General features: G+C 35.3%; 1 protein-coding gene across 5 annotated transcripts in view; it reads right to left on the bottom strand.

Moving 5' to 3' along the window:
* The window catches only part of LOC143229181 (apoptosis-stimulating of p53 protein 1-like), a 183,316-nt gene that overhangs the window by 150,186 nt on the left and 11,414 nt on the right, over positions 1-21,716 (bottom strand). For 2 of the 5 annotated variants that reach the window (XM_076461128.1, XM_076461142.1), the window contains exons 2-3: positions 8,412-8,553; positions 7,943-8,068 (exon numbers count right to left, since the gene is read on the bottom strand). In XM_076461128.1, the coding sequence (XP_076317243.1) occupies positions 7,943-8,068; positions 8,412-8,553 (268 nt within the window). Of the gene's footprint in view, positions 1-7,942; positions 8,069-8,411; positions 8,554-8,855; positions 8,892-18,611; positions 18,733-21,716 lie in introns of those variants that run through there. The other 3 variants (XM_076461150.1, XM_076461158.1, XM_076461134.1) reach the window with 3 other exon arrangements.

Genomic DNA, 21,716 nt, shown 5'->3' with positions numbered 1-21,716 from the left:
TGATTCTCCGTGATGGACACAGAATAGAACCTTATAGAACCAAATAAACAAATACAAAACGTCATCAGATAAAAATTAAACATTGTTCTTTAACTTGAAGCTAACAGACTGTGTATTTATGATACAATAATAACGTGAAGAGTATATAGATTAAACGAATTATACAAATTAATATTGTTTGTTAAACTCTTGCTTGATTCGCGCCACCAGCCGATTTCTTATCACAACAAAATGTTATGTCTTCAAGTAAATTATTCTGTTAAAAAAACTACTTTTGATTGTGAAAACTTTAACCTGTAATGCAGGGTAAACTACAGTGGTTCTCGAACGACTCCCTTCTCGAACAATTCGGTTTTCGAACATATTGTTTGAGAAAAAAATATCTCGGTTGCCGAACATAAACTCAGTTCCCGAACCAAGCTGTCGTGGCCCGAACCCCCGAAATAACTCGACTGATGACCCGAACGACCCTTCGACCATTTTCGGCCCACGCCAAGCTTGCCCAAAACATTTTACCCGCACCTGTCGCTCAGTCCACACTCCCGCTAAAATCTGCTGTGAACATTCTCGATTTTATTTTATTTTTGTTGTTGTTTTTCTAAATATTCTGATTAAATAAGCCACCATGGGATCAAAGAAGGATAGTGAAAGCATCAAACCAAAAAGAAAAGTTATTAGAGCCACAATAGAGGTGAAAAAATATCTCATAGCGAAGTATAAGAGTGATGTTCGCGTCTCTGACCTTGTTACACAGTTTGGTATGGCGAAGTCTACAGTCTGCACCATACTGAAAAATAAAGAGGTCATCAAAGGAGCTGATGTTGCAAAAGGAGTGGCAGTGCTTACAAAACAAAGATCACAAACAATGGAAGAGGTTGAAAAACTGTTGTTGATTTGGGTAAACGAAAAAACAGCTGGTGATAGCATTTCTGAGACCATCATTTGTGAGAAAGCAAAGCAGTAGCATGATGACCTCCTGAAAAACACCCCTGGAACGAGTGCTGATACAAGTGATGCCTTTAAGGCTAGTAGGGGATGGTTTGAAAAATTTAGGAAGAGAAGTGGCATACACAGTGTGGTGAGACATGGGGAGGGTGTCAGTTCTAACAAAGACACTGCTGATAAATTTGTTAGGGAATTTAAGGACTATGTAGAAGCTGAGGGTTTTATTCCCCAACAAGTGTTCAACTGTGATGAGACAGGCCTCTTTTGGAAGAAAATGCCAAAGAGGACCTACGACACCAAGGAGGAGAAGTCACTACTAGGACACAAGCCAATGAAGAACAGGCTAACTCTATTGTTATGTAGAAATGCAAGTGGGGACTTAAAACTTAAGCCTTTGCTTGTGTATCATTCTGAGAACCCGAGAGTTTTTAAGAAAAATAATGTCCTAAAAAGTAAACTAAATGTCATGTGGAGGGCTAATAGTAAAGCATGGGTAACCGGGCAATTTTTTATGGAGTGGGTCCATGAAGTGTTTGCCCCAAGTGTAAAGAATTACCTCACGGAAAAACAATTGCCACTCAAGTCCCTTCTTGTGATGGACAATGCACCTGCTCACCCACCAGGCTTGGAGGACGGGTTGGTGGAGGAGTACAGTTTCATTACGGTGAAGCTCTTGCTCCCTAACACGACTCCTCTTATTCAGCCCATGAACCAGCAGGTCATATCGAACTTTAAGAAACTCTACACCAAAGCACTGTTTCAAAGGTGCTTTGAAGTGACCTCTGACACAGAGTTAACCCTCAGAGAATTCTGGAAAAATCACTTTAATATCCTTCATTGCTTGAGGATCATAGACAAAGCCTGGAAGGAAGTGTCTTTGAGGACCATGAACTCAGCCTGGAAGAAATTGTGGCCAGACTCAGTAGCAGATAGAGACCTTGAAGGCTTTGAGGCTGAGCCTGTTGTCGAGGATATTATCTCACTAAGCAAGTATATGGGCTTGAATGTGAGTGGTGATGATGTGGAGGGGTTGGTGGAAGACCACAACACTGAGCTTACCACAGAAGAACTCCAAGACTTTCAGGAGTAGCAACAGAAGGCAGCTAAGGAAGTGTCTTCAGATGAGGAGGAGGAAAGGGAGGATGTTTCTAATACACTAATCAAGGAAATGTGTGGAAAATGGGGAGAGTTACAAAGTTTTGTGGAAAATTTTTCACCCTAACAAAGTTGTAGTAAACCGCAGAATAAACCTTTTCAATGACAATGCCATGTCTTACTTCAAAAACATTTTAAAATGCAGGCAGAAACAAACCACATTAGACAAGTTTTTAGTGAGAAATAGGTCCAGTGAGCCTCGAGCAGGTTGTAGCAGTGCAAAGAGACATAAAAGAGAAAGAACCCCAGAAGGAGAGTTACCTGACGTTTTTATGGAAGGTGACTCTCCTTCCAAATAATAATAACCCTCCTACTCTCCATGTTCCTCACCACCTTTCACTTACGCCATCAGCTCTCCTCAGCGCATGTAAAGTGCAGTTAAATTTTCATTTATTGTTTTTTTTATTGTGTTTATAGCTTTTGTGGTTGACTTTATGCATGTAAGTATTATTATACAGGTATAAATAAGCAATATTTTTACTTAAAATGCTTCATAATGCGTAATTTTTGGAGGTCTGTAACGGATTAGTTTAATTTACAGTATTTCTTATGGGAAAATTTGATTCGATTTTCGAACAGCCTTTTGGAACGGATTAAGTTCGAGAACCGAGATACCACTGTATTTGCAACAATACTTTTCTTTTTTTGCTTCTGATTATCTCTCGACCAGAAATATGATCTATACCTAGTTGTCCAATCAGGTTAATAACTGACTTTCAGGGATAACTGTAAACAACGAGAATTATAAAACCTCTAAACCCTTTACTGAACACAACTGTAAAACATTGATCAATGTTATTCTGTTACGAATGAATAATTCTATAATAATTAGAAGAAATTCAAGGTTTTGTTCAGTTTTGAATTTCGTGCCAAACCACACGAGGTTTAACAGCGATAGCGCGCTTTCCCTAATTGAGCAATAATAGACTAGAGAGAAAGCACCTAGTCAACACCACCTTCCGCTAATTTTTCGAAACACTTTTCTTAAAAATCAGTGGTGATTGACCACCACATGATAACGCCCCTACGGCTGAAAAAGCGAGCATGTTTGGTGTTACGGGGATTCGAACCCGCGATCCTCAGATTGCGAATCGAGCGCCCCTAATCACCTGGCCATGCCGGGCCACGTTAAAGAAAAAATTAACGTACATTCCTTCAGAATGTATTCACAAACTAAAACAACGTGAATATAAAAACTTACTGCTCAAAGAACTTTGTCCTTTGATCCAGCAGCAATGACGATGTATAACATAAATTCTAACTGAAAGTAAACTAAAAAGCACTTTGGGTATTTTGAAAATAGTCCCCTTCTGTTACAATAATTAACTTAACAGGTCAGACGATGCTCTTTGTGGTAAAAGAATAAGTAATAAACAATAAAAAAAATTCAACTCTCCACAGTTTTGAAGAAAATATCCGCGTGCGTTTTCGTTTCCTTTTCACTACAAGTTTTTTATGAGCCAAATAGCGCTAATGAAATCACAGCCTAATGCTAAGAACGTGCAAGTGAAAGTAGAGAGGGCTGAATAACAATACGCTAGCCCCACTATATCTGCTATATCCAATGCCAACAAAGTCTTTTGCTCAACACCAAATCTGATTAAGCCGTCTGGAATACGAGAGATACGGTACTGGTTGAGTGTAAACAATGAACTTAACTGTTTTTTTTTTACTTTGTTTTTGTTTTAATCAGTGATGGATTTTGAAGGAAACCCAGAAACCGATCATTGTTCTCTCTCAGTTAAAGAAAATATTTACCCTTCGCCCCATATGGCCAGATGATCAGGGGACGCTCGACTCGTAATGTGAGGGTCGTGGGTTCGAATCCCCGTCACACCAATCATGCTCGCCATATCATCGTGGGGACGATATAAGTGAGGCGGTGAGTGGTGGCTAATGACTAGCTGCCTTCCCTCTAGTCTTACGCTGCTATATTAAGGACGGTTAGCCCAGGTAGCTCTCGCAAAATTCAAAACAAACAAACAATTTAACCCCAGTCTGCCTCTAAAAATCTATAAAACAGTTAATCATGACATCTTCCTACTGACATTTACACATGTTTGAAAGATTTGTTACGACCACAATTCCAGAAGCACTAAAACTAAAAGCCTAGAGCAAATTCAAGAAGCAAAAGATGGCAAAAAATAGTCCATCAATATTCCGGGCAATTCGATTTGTTGAAGAATTAAATATTTCCTGCTACTTTGAAAACTCCAACATTTCAAACAGAGGTCCATAAGGATCCATTACCTACTTTAATCAGTCCATGTAAAGTACATTTCTTTGTATTCTTTCCACTCTTTGAAGAAACCTGACGTTAAATTTCGTTTATAAATTCAAGATACGTATAGCAAGTTTCAAAGATAAAATGACAACTTAATTTTTTTTTCCAAAAGGTAAAGTATTTCAGCTTCCATTTAATCTTTAAGATAAGGATTATTCTGCTCGAGAGAATGCTCAGTTGGTTACAAAACGGAAATCCAAGAAAATAAAACATTTATTGCCAAGTTAAATTGCAAGATGTAAAATAGTTCGTTATTTACTCCAGTTCTGTTAACATCTCGTGCCCTGATCCTGATGTGCATTACAAAAACAATTGAGCTTGGACTAATATCCGATCGGATAGAATACTGCATTTCCTTCAACAAGTTATCCCGCGAATACGCAAACATAATGTTGTTACTTCCATATGTTGGTATTATGATATGAAGCCCACTGATGCTTTCTGTTAGATTTTAAACACAGAAGCATATTACCTGGTATTAAAGAGCTGGGACTCCAGTACTTATAATACATATCATCATTGTATACTTCGTACAAATATCACATCCACATATGGTGGCTGTAAAACAACAGTATTAGACAAATATCACATCCACATATGGTGGCTGTAAAACAACAGTACTAGAGGGCTGAAAAGCATTGAAAAAAATGCTTGAAAAAAGGGGTGAAAACAAAAGAGTAATTTGTTGTTTTTTTACATTCTTATAATACTTAAAATGAACTTTTGGTACTTGCATAGAGAAACAAAAATTATATAACACATGTTCTCTTCAATTACAATATGGTAATTGAGGCATTTTGGTATAACTAATTGAATTTTTAAATAAAAAAAAATTTAAAAATAACATATATAATAATAATGTAGCTTTGCCCGATGGGGCAGTCGTAGATGTACAGACTTATAACGCTAAAAATCGGTGTTCGATACTTGTAACTCATTACTCATCAGATTCGTTCTTTAACAAACGTTCACAGTTTTCTGTAACTCGATAACAATTAGATTTATTTTTTCTAATAGTTTGTAACAACGTATAGAAGAAATTTATTTTTGCGTTATTCTATTGGTTCTCTCTGGATTTACAACGCTAAAATCAGGGGTTCGATTCTCCTCGGTGGGCTGAGCAGATAGCCCTTTGTGGCTTTGCTATAAGAAAAACACACACTATTGGTTCTTGTAGTTAAGCAGAAAGCTATACAATTGGTTACCTGTGCTCTCTGTCCACCACGAGTATCGAAACCCTATTTTTAGCATCGTAAGCCTGCAGACTGACCGTTGAGCTACTAGAAGGCTTGTGTTTATCTTTAAAGGAAATTTCGATATTTTCAGTAAATGATGTGACATGAAATATAAAATACTTTGTTTTTGCTTAAATTTTATCGTACAGTTTTTTTATTTTAAATTCCTGTGTCATCCCCCACTTTCGAGAATGTTGCAGAATATTTTTAGTACTATTGCGTCACTTCTAACCGCCATCTTAACAGACACCGACAACCCTACTTCCTAAAAAATGTGACATTAGTTACTTATATTTTCCGCACTGAATGTTTAATCGGTGATGCATCAACCGTATCTTTCAACTTTCGTATCTCTCTGTAACTCTGAAAAATCACCAAAGTTTTGTTAAACTATTTGACTAACATTTGAAACGTGATTAATGTAGTTTAAGATTAATTGCCTTTGCTGTTCTACAAACTACATTCATGAAACTTAATACTTTTACGTTTGAGGATAACGCTGCCGTGTTATTAAATATTTCAAAATGGCAGCAAGCCACTAAAAGTCTTCAGCAGATTTTGTTAATTAACACTTAACAATTTACAGCAACAGTTCAACTTGGAACAATAAGCTTTTGGTTTGACAAGAAATAAATTTTCGTTAAATTATCGTCGCGAGACCGAGTTTATTTTCTACATGGCTGCTCGCGAGAATCATTTCAACGAAATAATATTGTTTATGGCGTCCCTTTAAAATTCAAGTACTCCATGTACTTTGTGTAAGTACAAACGTTGTAAGAAGAGTTGTTTTTTTCCCCCTTTTGGGTAAATTTGGAACTTCCATTATAACCCGCCGATGAATGTTTTGTTTTGGCCACCATTTTCATATTCAGAAATTTTTTCTTTGAAACGCAAGGTTTAGATTTATAACATTTACGTTTCTGACTCTTTACGATGAACCGTGATGTAAACATTAGTTTAATTTCAAAATATTTTCAAAAATGTAATTCAACTTGTTAACAACGCATTATTTAACCTTAGGAAAAAGCACATAACCTTCTTTAGTGCTGATTGCACACATCATTCCTAAACAATGTTGCCCAAAAAATAATGTATACATTCATTACATATTCAAGAAAAACACGCTAATTGTTTGAAACTAACCACCAAAAACATTGTTTTAGAACTTTTGCACGCTTATTAAACTTAACTGCTTAAATGATTGAAGATTACGTAAATTAAAAAACCACAACAGCTGCCTTAAGGTATTTGTGTCACTAAACCAAAATGTATTATAAATTACCCTCTGGTTGCGTCCAGTAGTAATGTACATTTTTAACACGTAGCTCTAGGTTATTTCTGGTAATAATTTTCGGTAATTATGTTTTTCCAGAGCGAATGGTATCGTATAATGTTAATAATTTGATTAATTAGTTCTTCACGTCATGTTTTAATTAATACAGAAAGCGGAAATATATCGTAATTGAAAACTTAGATCCCAAATGATTTACTGCTGCGATGCATTGCCAAGATATAAAAATATTATTAAACTATAATAAACATAATATTAAACTAAGCCTAATAGTTTTGAATGACCGTATTGACCAGTTCAGAGGTGATGAACAGAATCCCCTGTGGGACAGCAATCAGTCTTCGAATCGCAATGCTACAATCAGAGGTTTGATTCCCTTCAGTGAACACAACGCAGATAGCCCGATGTGGGTTTGCTATAACAAAACACACACGCTAGTGAATGGAAATATTATGTTTTTCTTAGTCTAAGAAGAGGGCGTGAAATGATGCAATTCTAAAATTAAAATGGAAAATGAAAAGACTTAATAAAAATCTCAATTATTTTTATGTTATTCATATTTATATAACTGGAAGGAGAAATCCAATTAACCACGCTGACAGATTCAATTCAAAGATGCTTAAAATAAATCTTTCTCTATGGTAGCCTAACAAATGTTCTTGTCCATGTCGAGACAGTAATTTTTATTGCTTTATTTAGATCGTTGTGGATCGTGAAGTTATTCAAAACAACTAAGGTGCTAGGCTTACTTAAACATTTTGAGATTCATCCCGAAACTTGTTTAATATTTTTTTTTGCATAATAATAAATTACTTTTCTTAAGACCATCAAAAACCAGTAATTTTTGTTTTTAAACTTCTTTAAATTTGAAGTTGGAACTAATTCCGAATTCCAAGACTGATCTAATTTCACTCGAACTTGACAGCAGTACGAAAGACAGTAATTACCTCTTTCACAAGTGAGGAGCAACATTTTGTTAAATAGCATCAGTGCATGCTATCCTAATGAGATTACAATGTTCTAGATAATTACCTCGGCTCGTGTCTGTAGTATATACAGGGCTGTAGCGAACTTGAAAAACCATTTCTTTTTCAGCTTTATTTGATTTGTGTCTCTGAAGTATATCCCACGGTCTCTCTTTCTCCTTCAGAGGGCGCTCTGTACAATGGCAAAAATGAAAATGATTTTAGAAAGCGAAAGAAGGGCAGAATGTAAGTAGACAGTAAAAAAATAATAAAAATAACTATTTGTATATCTTAAATTTAAAATTATTATTAATAATTTTTAAGAATTATTGAGAGGAGATCCCATGTACAAAACATCCATTCACCCTCTACAACTCACCAAGCACCAAGAGAATAAGAAGAAATACACGTTTCTCATGATATAGTTTTTATTAAACCTAGCTGACATCACAAGTTACTACATGTCCGTAATGTAAAACAATTTATTTCGTCAACAGTAACAGGTTAAATAAAAGTGCATTTACACTATAACTAACCGAGGTTTTTCCTAATTACCACAAGCGTGCAATTTTCTTCGCCTGGCTCTCGGCAACAATCGAGCACATCCCTAACTGTTGACTCGGGAACAATCGGAACTTCAGTGACTTGATTGTCGTCTAGGTGAACTTTCAGAATCAGCTGAAAAGCAACAACAAGAACAATACCTGACATTAATCTAGTAACGATATACCAGTATATACCATGTAAACAGTCCACATTAACTGTGTTCAATCAGTTCAGTAGGCTAAACGGTTTAGTCTATTATCGACAGTTTTGTCAAGTTAGTTTTTGTTTTATCCAGTTAACATTTCTCCATATATTCTAAACATACACGAACTAACTTTTCAAAACACGTCTTCATTCAAAAGTTTAAAAGCAATACGCTGGAAATTAATTTTTTCACAAAGGAATCAAGGTATGGCACGTGTTGTCACCCCTACCTTCACGAGGATGCACCACATATACACATGCAAATGAAAATGGCTTATAGTTTCTATTCAAAATTCACATTCTCACAACAAATGTACAATAACATTTATTCTAGTTTTAGATTAAAACAGAAGTTGTTGTTTGTTATTAAGCGCAAAGCTACACAAAAAGCTACGTATATTCGATGTCCACCACGATTTTTTAAGCGTAAAAAGCTGACAGACTTATCACTGAACCACTGAGGGGCACTGCATTGCACAAACTACAAAATAAAATAAACTACCGTGTTTCTCCGATAATAAGACCTACCCATAAAATAAGACCTAGTGTGATTTTTGGGGATAGTTTTAATATAAGCCCTACCCTTAAAATAAGCCCTAGTTAAGAGTGGCAGGAAGAGGAAAGAAATAAAAAAAAATTAATTTATTAATTAGTTTAATAGTTAGTTAATTAGTTTGTTTAAGTATTAATCAGTTAGTTTAATAGTTTAATAATAGTTTATTTTAAATGGTTAGTTTAATAGTTTTACTTTGTAACTTCATTTTTTTAATATATCAAAATAAGACATCCCCCGAAAATAAGCCCTAGTGTCATATTTTGGAGTGAAAATTAACATACGCCCTGTCTTATTTTCGGAGAAACACGGTAAGTGTCAATGTTAGTATCATTCGAATCTTGAGGCGGACTATCTGGATACCACTGAAGAAATAAATGATTTTTTTTATGTCTCACTTTAATATATAAATTTATTTATTTTTTTATGCAAATAGCTTCGTCATAATTATATTGCCGGTGGCTATAATAATTATCCTTTAGAGATGAGATGATAAACAAGCTAGTTAGTGAAATAATTACAACCTAGCTGCTAGCTTTATAAAGTGCACTTCAGTCAGGAAAGATTAGCCAAAACGCACTCAAGACTCGTGTCGTATTTCTCGTTTATTCAGCAAAATAAAGTACAGCCTCATGGAAATGGTGTACATAGGAACATGTGGTTATCGAAGGAGCTCAATTTAATTACCGAGTATTGAATTTCTGTAATTCAGAGAAAATTAGGCCCTGTCAAAAACAAACTCTCACGCTTTTACCCCAAAACGAAGTTAAAGCAAGGCAGTCAACACTAAACGGTTCCCTGTGTTTACTCTGTTAATTACAGTTATTTAGTTATGAGGTGCTGTCACGTTACTAAGTACTGTCTGTGTACTTTAATTAATTAGATATTCAACCCCATATGCTGTGTGATCCAAGAAATACCTTGGACCCATATTAAAATGTGTATTTTACTGTCGCTTGGCGTCTGCAGTTGCCTGGATTGTCATAAACAACAGAATTAGCTAATCACGGTGCAAAAACAGAGTTCATAAATATTGGACGGCGCATGGCTGAAATATTAGAATATTTTAATAAAGCTCGTACAGAAACCGTGAAATAATATCACTGTTATGTCGTAGCAATGTCTTTTTTTCACATTAATATATAATTTTAATTGTTAGAGTATTTTGTGAGATGCTTCTGAATATTTTAAATTAAGAGTTCCTTATTAAACGAACCAGTAAGTTTATCTCATAAAGAACTAGAAGCTTTAATGTAAAAGTATATTTTTCAATAAACTTATTTTCAAACTTCATTAAATACCATTGTCTAACCGGAAGTCTTACGGTCTGATCCAATAAGATGCAGTATTTTACTCATTATAGTTCTAAATCAGTCTCCAAACCTTTTGGGCAGCCAACAAGAAACAAAGATAACACCGGTAAAATTCACTCTTAATTGTTTCTTATTACTCCCAACTTAAATGTGTGAACACCACTTATTAGGCTATAAAAAGCAAAGCCAAGATTGTTAAAATTCACTCTTACGTTTTTTTCTTGTTAGTTCCAGTTAAACTAACATAGTTAAAATTTACCCTTAAGTTTTTATTGTTGCTTCCGGTTAAATGTGTTAATATTACTCATTAAACTAGCAAGAGGAAAGTTAAAATCATTAAAATTCACTCTTATGTTGTTAATTGTTAACTCCAGTTAAATGTGTTAACATCATTAATTAAACTAGCATCGTCAAAATTCACTCTTAGGTTGTTTTTTGTTACATCCAGTTCAATGTGTTAACATTACTCATTAAACTGTTTATTATTAAGATTACTTAATAAACAGTTACCTCAACAGAACTATCTAGGAAGATAATATAAACCAAGGACCGAAATAATTTTAAATGAAATTTCTGAAATGTTAAATCTGAAAATTTACACCAATGTCATCATCAGCAACAAATAAAACTAAAAGATGAAACTATTCAAAAGTTAACTGTAGTTAACTTAACTTGATTTTAACCTACTTCCTGAGATATTAATTTTTTTAAACTAATACACATGAGGGCAGCTCAAGAAATCTGTGGTAAAAGTTTGGTTTTTACCACTTGTACACTAGAATAATTAATTAGTTAACTTTTAGAACAAAACCAAAAGCCACATTGGGTTATTTGATGCGTCCACCACGGGGAATCGAACTCCAGATTTTAACTTTGCGAGTCCATTGACTTACTGCTCTCCCACCAGGGGTCTCGTTAGGATAGAGTACATTTATTCAGTAGTTTTCTTTTTAGCAGAAACAAATATTATACATTTCTGGTGTCTCTTTGGCATTCGACAAGCGCAATGTGTGTACACACACACACACATATATATATATACACATATAATTCAAGAGATGTTAAACTAGCGTTATACCAAACGTCAATTCCATTCCCATCGGTGGACTCAGCAGACAGCCCGATGTGGCCTTGCTATAAGAAAACACACACACTAAACACCAAACTTAATTTATATCAAGAAAAGATAAGAATATATTTTCACTAAACACTAAGTCTCAGTACTACAAAATATTAGGACAGATTCTACTAAACAATAAGTCTCAGTACTACAAAATATTAGGACAGATTCTACTAAACAATAAGTCTCAGTACTATAAAATTTTAGGACAGATTCTACTAAACACTAAGTATCAGTACTACAAAATATTAGGACAGATTCTACTAAACAATAAGTCTCAGTACTACAAAATATTAGGACAGATTCTACTAACCAATAAGTCTCAGTACTACAAAATATTAGGACAGATTCTACTAAACACTAAGTCTCAGTACTACAAAATATTAGGACAGATTCTACTAAACACTAAGTCTCAGTACTACAAAATATTAGGACAGATTCTACTAAACACGAAGTCTCAGTACTACAAAATATTAGGACAGATTCTACTAAACACGAAGTCTCAGTACTACAAAATATTAGGACAGATTCTACTAAACACGAAGTCTCAGTTTCTTCCTACAAAATATTAGGACAGATTCTACTAAACACTAAGTATCAGTTTCTTCCTACAAAATATTAGGACAGATTCTACTAAACACCAAACCTCAATTTATTCCAACAAAATATTAATCTACCTTTTACTAAACAACAAACCTCAATTATTCCAACAAAATATTAATCTACCTTTTACTAAACAACAAATATAAATTTATTCCAACAAAATATTAATCTACCTTTTACTAAACAACAAACCTCAATTTATTCCAATAAAATGATAGGCTACCTTTTACTAAACACTGTTAACCTAGCCATTAAAATTCACAGAAATTTCCAGTGACATTCTTCAAACGAAAATATGTTTTAAAAGACTATTAGTTAGTCTCCCACCAGTACAGTCTAGGCACTTACAACACTAAAATAAGGGGTTCGATTCCAGCGGTGGACTCAGCAGATAGCCCAAAGTGTCTTTGCCATAAAAAATACACACTGTTATTTACTTGTTTTACAAATATTTGCACCACTTTGTGACTGATCCACGTATCTGTATAACGTGCTGACCACTGTTTTTACTGGCTTTTGTTATACAAGACATATGAGCCAACGTTAGAAATATTCATTCAGTGTAAATATTTACATGTCTGAAATAAAAAAGTAACACGTACTTTAGAATGGTGGCTACATGGAGAGAGCCTATACAGGATGTCCCAAAAAATGGAAAAAAAATTTGAATGATTATAACTCACTCAAACTTTCTTTTTTTTACAGGTGTAACTGATGTGAAGTAATGGCAGAAGTAAGACTAAGTTATGAGAAAAGAAAATTTATCTTAAAATGTTACTGGAAGTGTGAGAACGTAGCTGAAGTGTAAAGATGGTTTAGAAGGGAGTTTTAAACAGATCCACCAACACGACTCACCATTACTCGCATCAGAGATAAGTTTGAAACAAATAGAACTGTTGAACAGGTCCATAAAGGGCGTTCTGGAATACCGCGGTCGTCTATTAGTCCCACACGAGAAACAAAGCTGTTGGAAAGTCTCCACCGATCTCCAAGAAAATCTGTTCGGCAAACAGCCCGTGAGGCAGGAATCCCAAAATCGAGCGTCCATCGCATGTTGAAGTGCGTTCATTGGTAAAAGTTTTATTTCGGCATTAGTTCACGCCCTCAGTGAATATGATCCTGACCGGAGAGTTGAATTTTGTGAGTGGTACCTGACACAATCTGCAGAGGATGCACAGTTTCCAAACAAAATTGTCTGGGGCGATGAGGCCACATTTAATTAAATGGCCCAGTTAATCGCCACAATTGCACCTACTGGGCACCTCAGAACCCGCATGTTACGGTTGGACACCACGTAAACTTATTAGGGGTTACATTGTGGTGTGGATTATCAGCGTTGAGCGTAATTGGTCCATTATTTTTCGAAAACACAGTCACTGGTCTCGTTTATCTGAACTTGCAGGAATCTGTCGTGTCACACATTCGAGAACAATTTGGAGAGTTTTATTTCCAGCCAGATGGAGCACCTCCCCACTACTATCGTAATGTGAGGGCCAATCTTGACAAAACTTTCCCGAACAGATGGATTGGGTGAAGAGGTTGCACTGAGTTTCCCCCACGTTCACCAGACCTCACACCTCTGGAGTTTTTTTTTTATGGGGATACGTCAAAGATAAAATTTATAACACAAAACCTGTAACAATCAATGAGCTGAGAGCAGCAATAGAAAGTGAATGCACCCAAATACCAAATAAAATGATTCGTGAAGTTTGCAATTCTATCTGTCCGCGTTATCAGCAGTTCCTGGATTAGAACTATCATCAGTTCGAACACCTGCGATAACTCGAAACATTTTACACTTGTATTCTTAAACTTGGATTATAAAACCTAGATATATCTTAATAAACATTGTATTTAAAATTATTTAAAGGGTGTATACCTTTTTTTGGGATACCCTGTATATACACACGAGACGCATCGAATAGCACTTACTACGATCAATAGAGGCCCGGCATGGCCCGGTGGGTTAAGGTGTTCGACTCGTAATCCGAGGGTCGCAAGTTCAAATCCCCGTCGCACCAAATATGCTCACCCTTTCAGCTGCGGGGGTGTTATATCGTGACGGTCAATCCCACTATTCGTTGGTAAAAGAGTAGCCCAACAGTTGGCAACGGTGGGTGGTGATGACTAGCTCCCTTCCCTCCAGTCTTACACTGCTAAATTAAGGACGGCTAGCGCAGATAACCCTAGAGTAGCTTTGCGCGAAATTAAAACAAAAAAAACAAGCAATAGTGGTTAGTTCGATGACAAAAAATAGGGAGCTTAGCTTTTGGAAAGTATTCACTTCTCTCGTTTTAAATTTATAATTAAAAATGTTCATCCGAACATTAAAACTCACGAAACAATGCAAAAACATTTAACCTCTTAAATCTTTATGTTTCAAAAACGATCATCCTTCTCCAGGGTTTCTTCTCTTGCCACTTAAAAATATGTGAATGTTTAACCGAATTTATAATTTTAATTTTTTAATACTTGAAGTACCAAAGGCATCGCACTATCTAGAAAAGTTCAAACAATGTCAAAACTACAACATTATATAGACTGCGTTATCGTATGACTTTCTAATTTGCATATTTAAAACCGTTTTAATATAATATACTTAACCCTCTGTATATACTAGCCTCTTCCCTCAAATGGCACAACAGTATGTTTGCAGACGTAGGACGCTAGAAGCTGGATTTAGATACCCTTGGTGGGCAGAGCATAGATAACTAATTGTGTGGCTTTGTGCTTATCTTTAAATATACATATATATATATACCACAACAGTTTTTGGAGCCTTTCCACAGTCTTTACACTGCACATTGCCATGCTCTATCTGATGATCATGCATCTTCGACAACAATCCTGCAGAGTAGATTTCATTACAGTAGGCGTCGTCGTATGTATAGCTTTAATTTCTAAATCCCACCTCTCTCCTACCTGCAGATTACTCCATCTAGTGTAAGAGAACAACGATTTCCCAACGCCTGTTTTAACAGTCCGGTTGCACATAAATCCATTAGCATTTAGCGACTTAACCAGTATGTTTCCATTCTCCAGTTTCTTGAAGAACACGATGGCTGAAAGGGTATATGAAATCAGCTTCTATACGCGTGACTTATTTCGCTTTTACAGACTTGATTTTATTATGTACATTTCTCTGAGTTCGGCCTGGCATGGCCAAGCGCGTAACGCGTACGACTCATAATCCGAGGGTCGCGGGTTCGCGCCCGCGTCGCGCTAAACATGCTTGCCCTTCCAGCCGTGGGAGCGTATAATGTGACGGTCAATCCCACTATTCGTTGGTAAAAGAGTAGCCCAAGAGTTGGCGGTGGGTGGTGATGACTAGCTGCCTTCCCTCTAGTCTTACACTGCTAAATTAGGGACGGCTAGCACAGATAGCCCTTGAGTAGCTTTGTGCGAAATTCAAAAACAAACAAACAAACAAATTCTCTGAGTCACGTGGACGTCTATAGCCACTGACCGATGTGTTTATAGAATTTCATTTGTTTTAAGACGCTTTATTTTGCTTATCACGCTGGTTACGACTTGTCACATTTTTATTTGTGATTGGTCCTGGTTCCCCAGAATGATTCGTAATCATTTTTTTATTATAAAGTGAGGTATATCCCCGTCTTAGAAATTCTCAATCTCCGATCTGAAAAAAAAAAAAAATCTATGATTTGAGCGTACGCATATTTTGCGTTGGAGAGGTCTGTTGCATACTCTTCTATCAATCGATAAATTTTCGGTAACGTAATACAGTCTACGAAACGCCAAAACAGTATCAAAATATAGTGGAATGGTATATATATAAGAACGTTACTGCAATACAATCGAAACTTATGATCAATGTTTCTGGGTGTTTTTCTTATAGCAAGGCCACATCAGGCCATCTGCTGAGCCCACCGAGGGGAATTGAACCCCTAATTTTAGCGTTGCAAATCCGTAGACTTACCGCTCAACCAGCGGGGGCCGTACGTTTTTGACTAAATAGTTTCAACCAACTTACAAACCAAACTTTGTTTGTACTCGAGGACAATCCGCACTAGCTGTCCCCAGTTCACCAGTAATAAACTAAAGGGAAGGAAGCCAACCAACAGCATCCCCGCCAACACTTGACCGTCATACTGTAACTCTCCTGTGGCTCAAAGGGCGAGTATGATCTGCGATGAGGATTCGAACCCGCGATTCACAAATTGCGAGCTGAGAGCCCTTAACACCGGGTCACACCGAGACCAATACATTTTGAACTACGTGCAATAATTACTCACGAATTTAGATTCCATAACATTAGAAACCATACTTAATTTACACACACAGTATTTTAAACTAAATACATATCGAAAAGTAGGATTACTTAACCGTTTCAAGCACATATTAAATAAAGATTTTGTATTAAGAAAGTACAAGCTCTTTACATAGCTTGATGAGTTACATTTTACGGGTATCTGAAAATAATGATAATAACATATTTTTATTTCCCCTTTGAAAATATGGACAATGAATCCATTTGACATGAGATAGCGTTAGGGAATAAGAATAATTTTACTTTAATTAAGAAAAAAATGCGCACTAGGTCCATCTAGTGAGTGTATAATGAAATAGAAGTACAAACCACACTTTAGTAAAAAAAGTAAGTAATAATACAAGGGCTATGAGACTAGTTTTGAAACTTTCATGTGTCTTCTTAAATTTAATTTATCTAACACGCTTGGTATTTTGTATTTTACCCTACAAATAGAAATTAATTAATAACGATGTTAAAGGCAAATACTTTTAACATTTTTGTTTCTATTTTGCCTCAGAGGAAGGAAGTGTTTATCAGATTACACTGTGTGACACAAATTTTGTTCCTGGATAGTACGTGTTATTTCTTAATTGCTTGTGTTGTAAAAGTACAGAAAATGGCCATTATTCCCTTCGAACTTTGCTCTTGTGACCTGGATGATAAAATTTAGAAATTAACCTATTTTCTATGTAAAAACATGCACATTTGCACATTTTCATTTACATAAGATTTGAATAAAGCAACATATGAATCAAGATTTACATGTATTTACACTAAAGTTATACAAAAATGTTTAGAGTAGCTTTTCGAGATTTGCGACTTTAATGTAAATCACTTTCACATATCAGCCCCCAAATATAGTATCCCATCATGTTTTCGTTATACACTTCCAGGTCACAAAAGGAAACTTTGAAAAGAAAAATAGGTCTTTTCCATTTACTTTAGACATAAGCAATTGGGAAATAACACTTTCTGCCCAGGAACAAGAAAAAGTAAAAATTTTGTTACGTAGTGTTCTCTGTATCAAAATCAAATAAATTTGAGATAGTACGAAATTGTTAATATTTTCAATTAATAACAAGATAACCATACATATTAAAACTAAAAAGTATCTTATAACTTATTGGTACTAATTCTATATAATTATATATAACAAACTGATAATAAGTACATAATGCTACAAATCAGTACAAAAACTTTAGAACTGTAATTCTCAGAGTACACTCAATAATAAATTAGTTGCCCTTAAAATCAACGATATTTTCAACAGTAATCTAAATATTTCTTCATTTTGACGTAACTATGGTTACAAGCGTTCATGTATTTGCTGTACAGCACATCTTGTTTGTTTGGTTTTGAATTTCATACAAAGCTACACGAGGGCTATCTGCGCTAGCCGTCCCTAATTTAGCAGTGTAAAACTAGAGGGAAGGCAGCTAGTCATCACCACCCACCGCCAGCTCTTGGGATACTCCTTCACCAACAAGTAGGGGATTGACCGTAACATTATGGCGTTCCCATGGTCGAAAGGGCGAGCATGGTTGGTGCAACAGGGATTCGAATCCACGACCCTCAGATTACGAGTCGAGTGCCTTAATCACCTGGTCATGCTAAGCCTGTTTATAGAAGTACTGTTGCACTAACGATATCAATTTGACCAATGTTTCTCAAATTTCTTTTTGTTGAATAATAAATACCATACCACAGTCATCCGTAACTAACAGGCCCTATTTAGAGAGTCGAATAAAAAGGTTAAGTTTCAGTACTTAAATAATAATTTACAAATCCTCAAAATATTGTACGTCAAGTTTTCTCGAAGCCTGTAAAAAAAAAAAAACTCTTTAAAAGACATTTATCAGTGACTACTACAAAGTTATAATAAATAAATTATGGTTTTATTAAATGTATTTATACTCGTTGACAAAGAGAGATATAATCAAACGGGCATACAAGTTAATACCTATAAACAGTGTTGAAATTATTATTTTCAAACAAAATACACTTGATACATTCATAAGCACCTGATTTTACACAGTTATGTAACGATGGCAGTATTGTCTAGATATTGTTTCTAAAGAAGTGGGATCTAAAGTGCTGGCTGTGTCAGGTACAGTCGTCTCTAACCTTGAATTCGCGTCCAGAGAGAAAGAGCAGTCATTCAGCAGCATCCACCACAAGACGGGCTTTATCCGTCTACAGGAGTCGAATGATGGGGTTGACTGTCACTTTACTCATGCATCTACAGCTGAAATTGCAAAGAACGTTCAGCAAGTACCAGAGACATGTGAATGTAGTTAATTGGTGATGAGATAAAGTAGTAGACAGAATAAATATAAGTCAGTGCACATATAACTGAGAGACTAAATGACAGTTTGTTCGTTTAAAGTTAGGCAGAAAGCTACACAATGGGCTATCGGTTAGCCGCCCACCACGGTTATCGAAACCGATTTCTAGCGTTGTAAGTCCGCAGAAATGCTGCTGTGTCACTGTGGGAAGGGTGACAAAACGATACAGAGAAAGTCTGTGAGACAGACAAACAGGTTACTGGGCATACATATTTACATAGTCAGACTGATAGCTATGAAGATATTTAAATACCCTACTCAAAAAACAGTAACGATCTATATTGTGTAAGATATATTATATAAGCTATACATAAATAAACAGAGGATACCTCTAGAAAGGAATTTTTCTTTTCAAATCATATAATACTTATATGTGAAAATTATTATACTGATTTTGATGTAATTTTTTCCTGAACATGACCGAAAAAGGTTACCAGATGAGAGCAAAGTAGGTGTTTTAAAAAAGTTACTGTTTATGAACAGTAATAACATAGTATAGACCACACAGTTCAATTTAGGTTGGCGACATAATCTATATACAGTTCTATCTAAAATTTGGATCCAATAACTCTAAATAAGGATAAACCACTTTCTTTCCAAGCACAAAGGGTGTCATGAGCCAAGTTTAACTGCTCAATCACCTGTCAACAATATACTGGGTTGCCACACATCCAACACAAATATTGTCGTGAACGAAGGTTAACTGCTCAATCACCTTTCAACAATATACTGGGTTGCCACACATCCAACACAAATATTGTCGTGAACAAAGGTTAACTGCTCAATCACCTTTCAACTATATACTGGGTTGCCACACATCCAACACAAATATTGTCGTGAACGAAAATTAACTGCTCAATCACCTTTCAACAATATACAGGGTTGCCACATATCTAACACAAAGAGTGTTGTAAATCAAAGTTAACTGCTCATTCACTTGTCAACAAAATACTGGTTTGCCACACATCCAACACAAATACTGTCGTCAATCAATGTCAGCTGCTTCAAATTAGATTATAACAGTCACAAAACGTGAGCTGTTATATAATCACTTTCAAGAGCTCAATTAAAATAATTAATAAATAAGCATTATTTCAAAAACATCCCAAAACTTCTACTATATTAACAGACACAGATCGAGGCTGATCTAATATCTAAGTTTGCTACATAGATAGATATACAGGTACACAAAATAAGCACAAAAACTATAGTAAGTTATAATTGTCATTTATTTTAGCACGTAGTTTGCATCCATAGTGACACATGTTGGCACACATTTCTTTTATATGAAGTTTCCGTCTGTAGATTCAAGTATTTTTCATGTGAAACGAGTGTATACATTAAAACATGTAAGTTTAAGTATTTTTCATGTGAAACGAGTGTATACATTAAAACATGTAAGTTTAAGTATTTTTCATGTGAAATGAGTGTATGCAGTAAAACATGTACGTTGAAGTATTATGTTTTTTATGTCTAAAGTAAAATATGAAGGTTCAAGTGTATTTGTATGAAGTTATATGTATACAGTTAAAGTATGAATAGTTATTATAGCATACACAGTTAAACACCTTTTGTATAAGGAATTATTTTAATGGAATTATTCAAGTGAGAACGAAGTCTAAAATGCCTGAAATAAAATAGCTTTCCACTTGTTCAACGTTCACTCACTGTACATATTTTGAACAATGTAATCTTTCTAATACTGCAACTTCCTTCATTGGCCGAGTGGATAATGTTTGTATGTTACAAGTAATGAATGCTGTGAGAGAATGACCAATCACATGGTGATATTATTTAAAAGATCTTTTCTTGATTCTAATGTAGCTAGTTCCCCAGATCTTCGTCTGAATTCACCGATCCAATAGAGGCGGTTCTGTAAGTGTCTACACAAATATGAACACCGTTTTTGTTGTTGTTGTTTTGTTCTTTCTATTAATAAATATTCTTTCATTTTGCACCACATTTCCATTTTCCTTATTTCTCACACAAATTAAAACTCAGTCGTTCTGAAACTGAGATTATATTGTAAATATTCTTTTCGATCCTACCATTATTAAGCGAATCTGTATAATACGTGTGAGGAAAATCTCTCACCTGAGAATACAAGTTTAGTAATCACGAAGTTGCTTTAGAAACTTGTCTGTAATAATTTAAATTGCTTATTTTATCACAAAATTATTGTAAATTCCGTATAAAATAACCGACCAGATATTTTTCACTAAGAACGTTGCAGTTTACCCTTACTGGATGGCTGGATGGAAAAGTAGAGGTTGTACCCCAGAATTTTAACTATAACTTTGGAATTATTTCCAATGCCTGCTTTAAAACCTGGTAGTTGCTTTTTATATATCTATAAACTAATTCGTCGTTTCCTATTTATAAAAGTATGCTCGAGAGGAGTTCCCCTACATGATTCCCCCCGATTGGTTCAGCGGAAAGCTTGTGGAATTACAATGAAAAATCCCGGGGTTCGATTCCCCGCGGTGTAAAGAGCGCAAATAGTCCATTGTGTAGCTTTGCGCTAACAAACAACAGCCACTCACTCAACCTCTACATGGCAAGCCTATCTTGCTGTACTAGTTTTTGGACTGGACTATGGTATGAGCATCCTGTCAGACTTACGGAGAACTGGTTTCTAACAAGGCTTGTATGACGCCGATGAAGACCAAGTAAACTGACAGTATTCTCGATAGGTCTTGCCAATAAAAATGTTTTGAAACGATGTACGCATATGGCACAAATTACATCATTAAGAACAAATACACGAAACATCATTAAGAACGAATACACGAAACATCTACCTATTTATCTCTCTCACGGCTATCACATAAAACTCAATATTACTAAGAGTTTTAATTCTTCAATATTTTTTAAAGTTTGGAGA

Source organism: Tachypleus tridentatus, chromosome 1, assembly GCF_004210375.1.
Source record: "Tachypleus tridentatus isolate NWPU-2018 chromosome 1, ASM421037v1, whole genome shotgun sequence".
Classification (NCBI taxonomy): Eukaryota; Metazoa; Arthropoda; class Merostomata; order Xiphosura; family Limulidae; genus Tachypleus; species Tachypleus tridentatus.
This window is presented reverse-complemented; position numbering and strand designations above follow the sequence as displayed.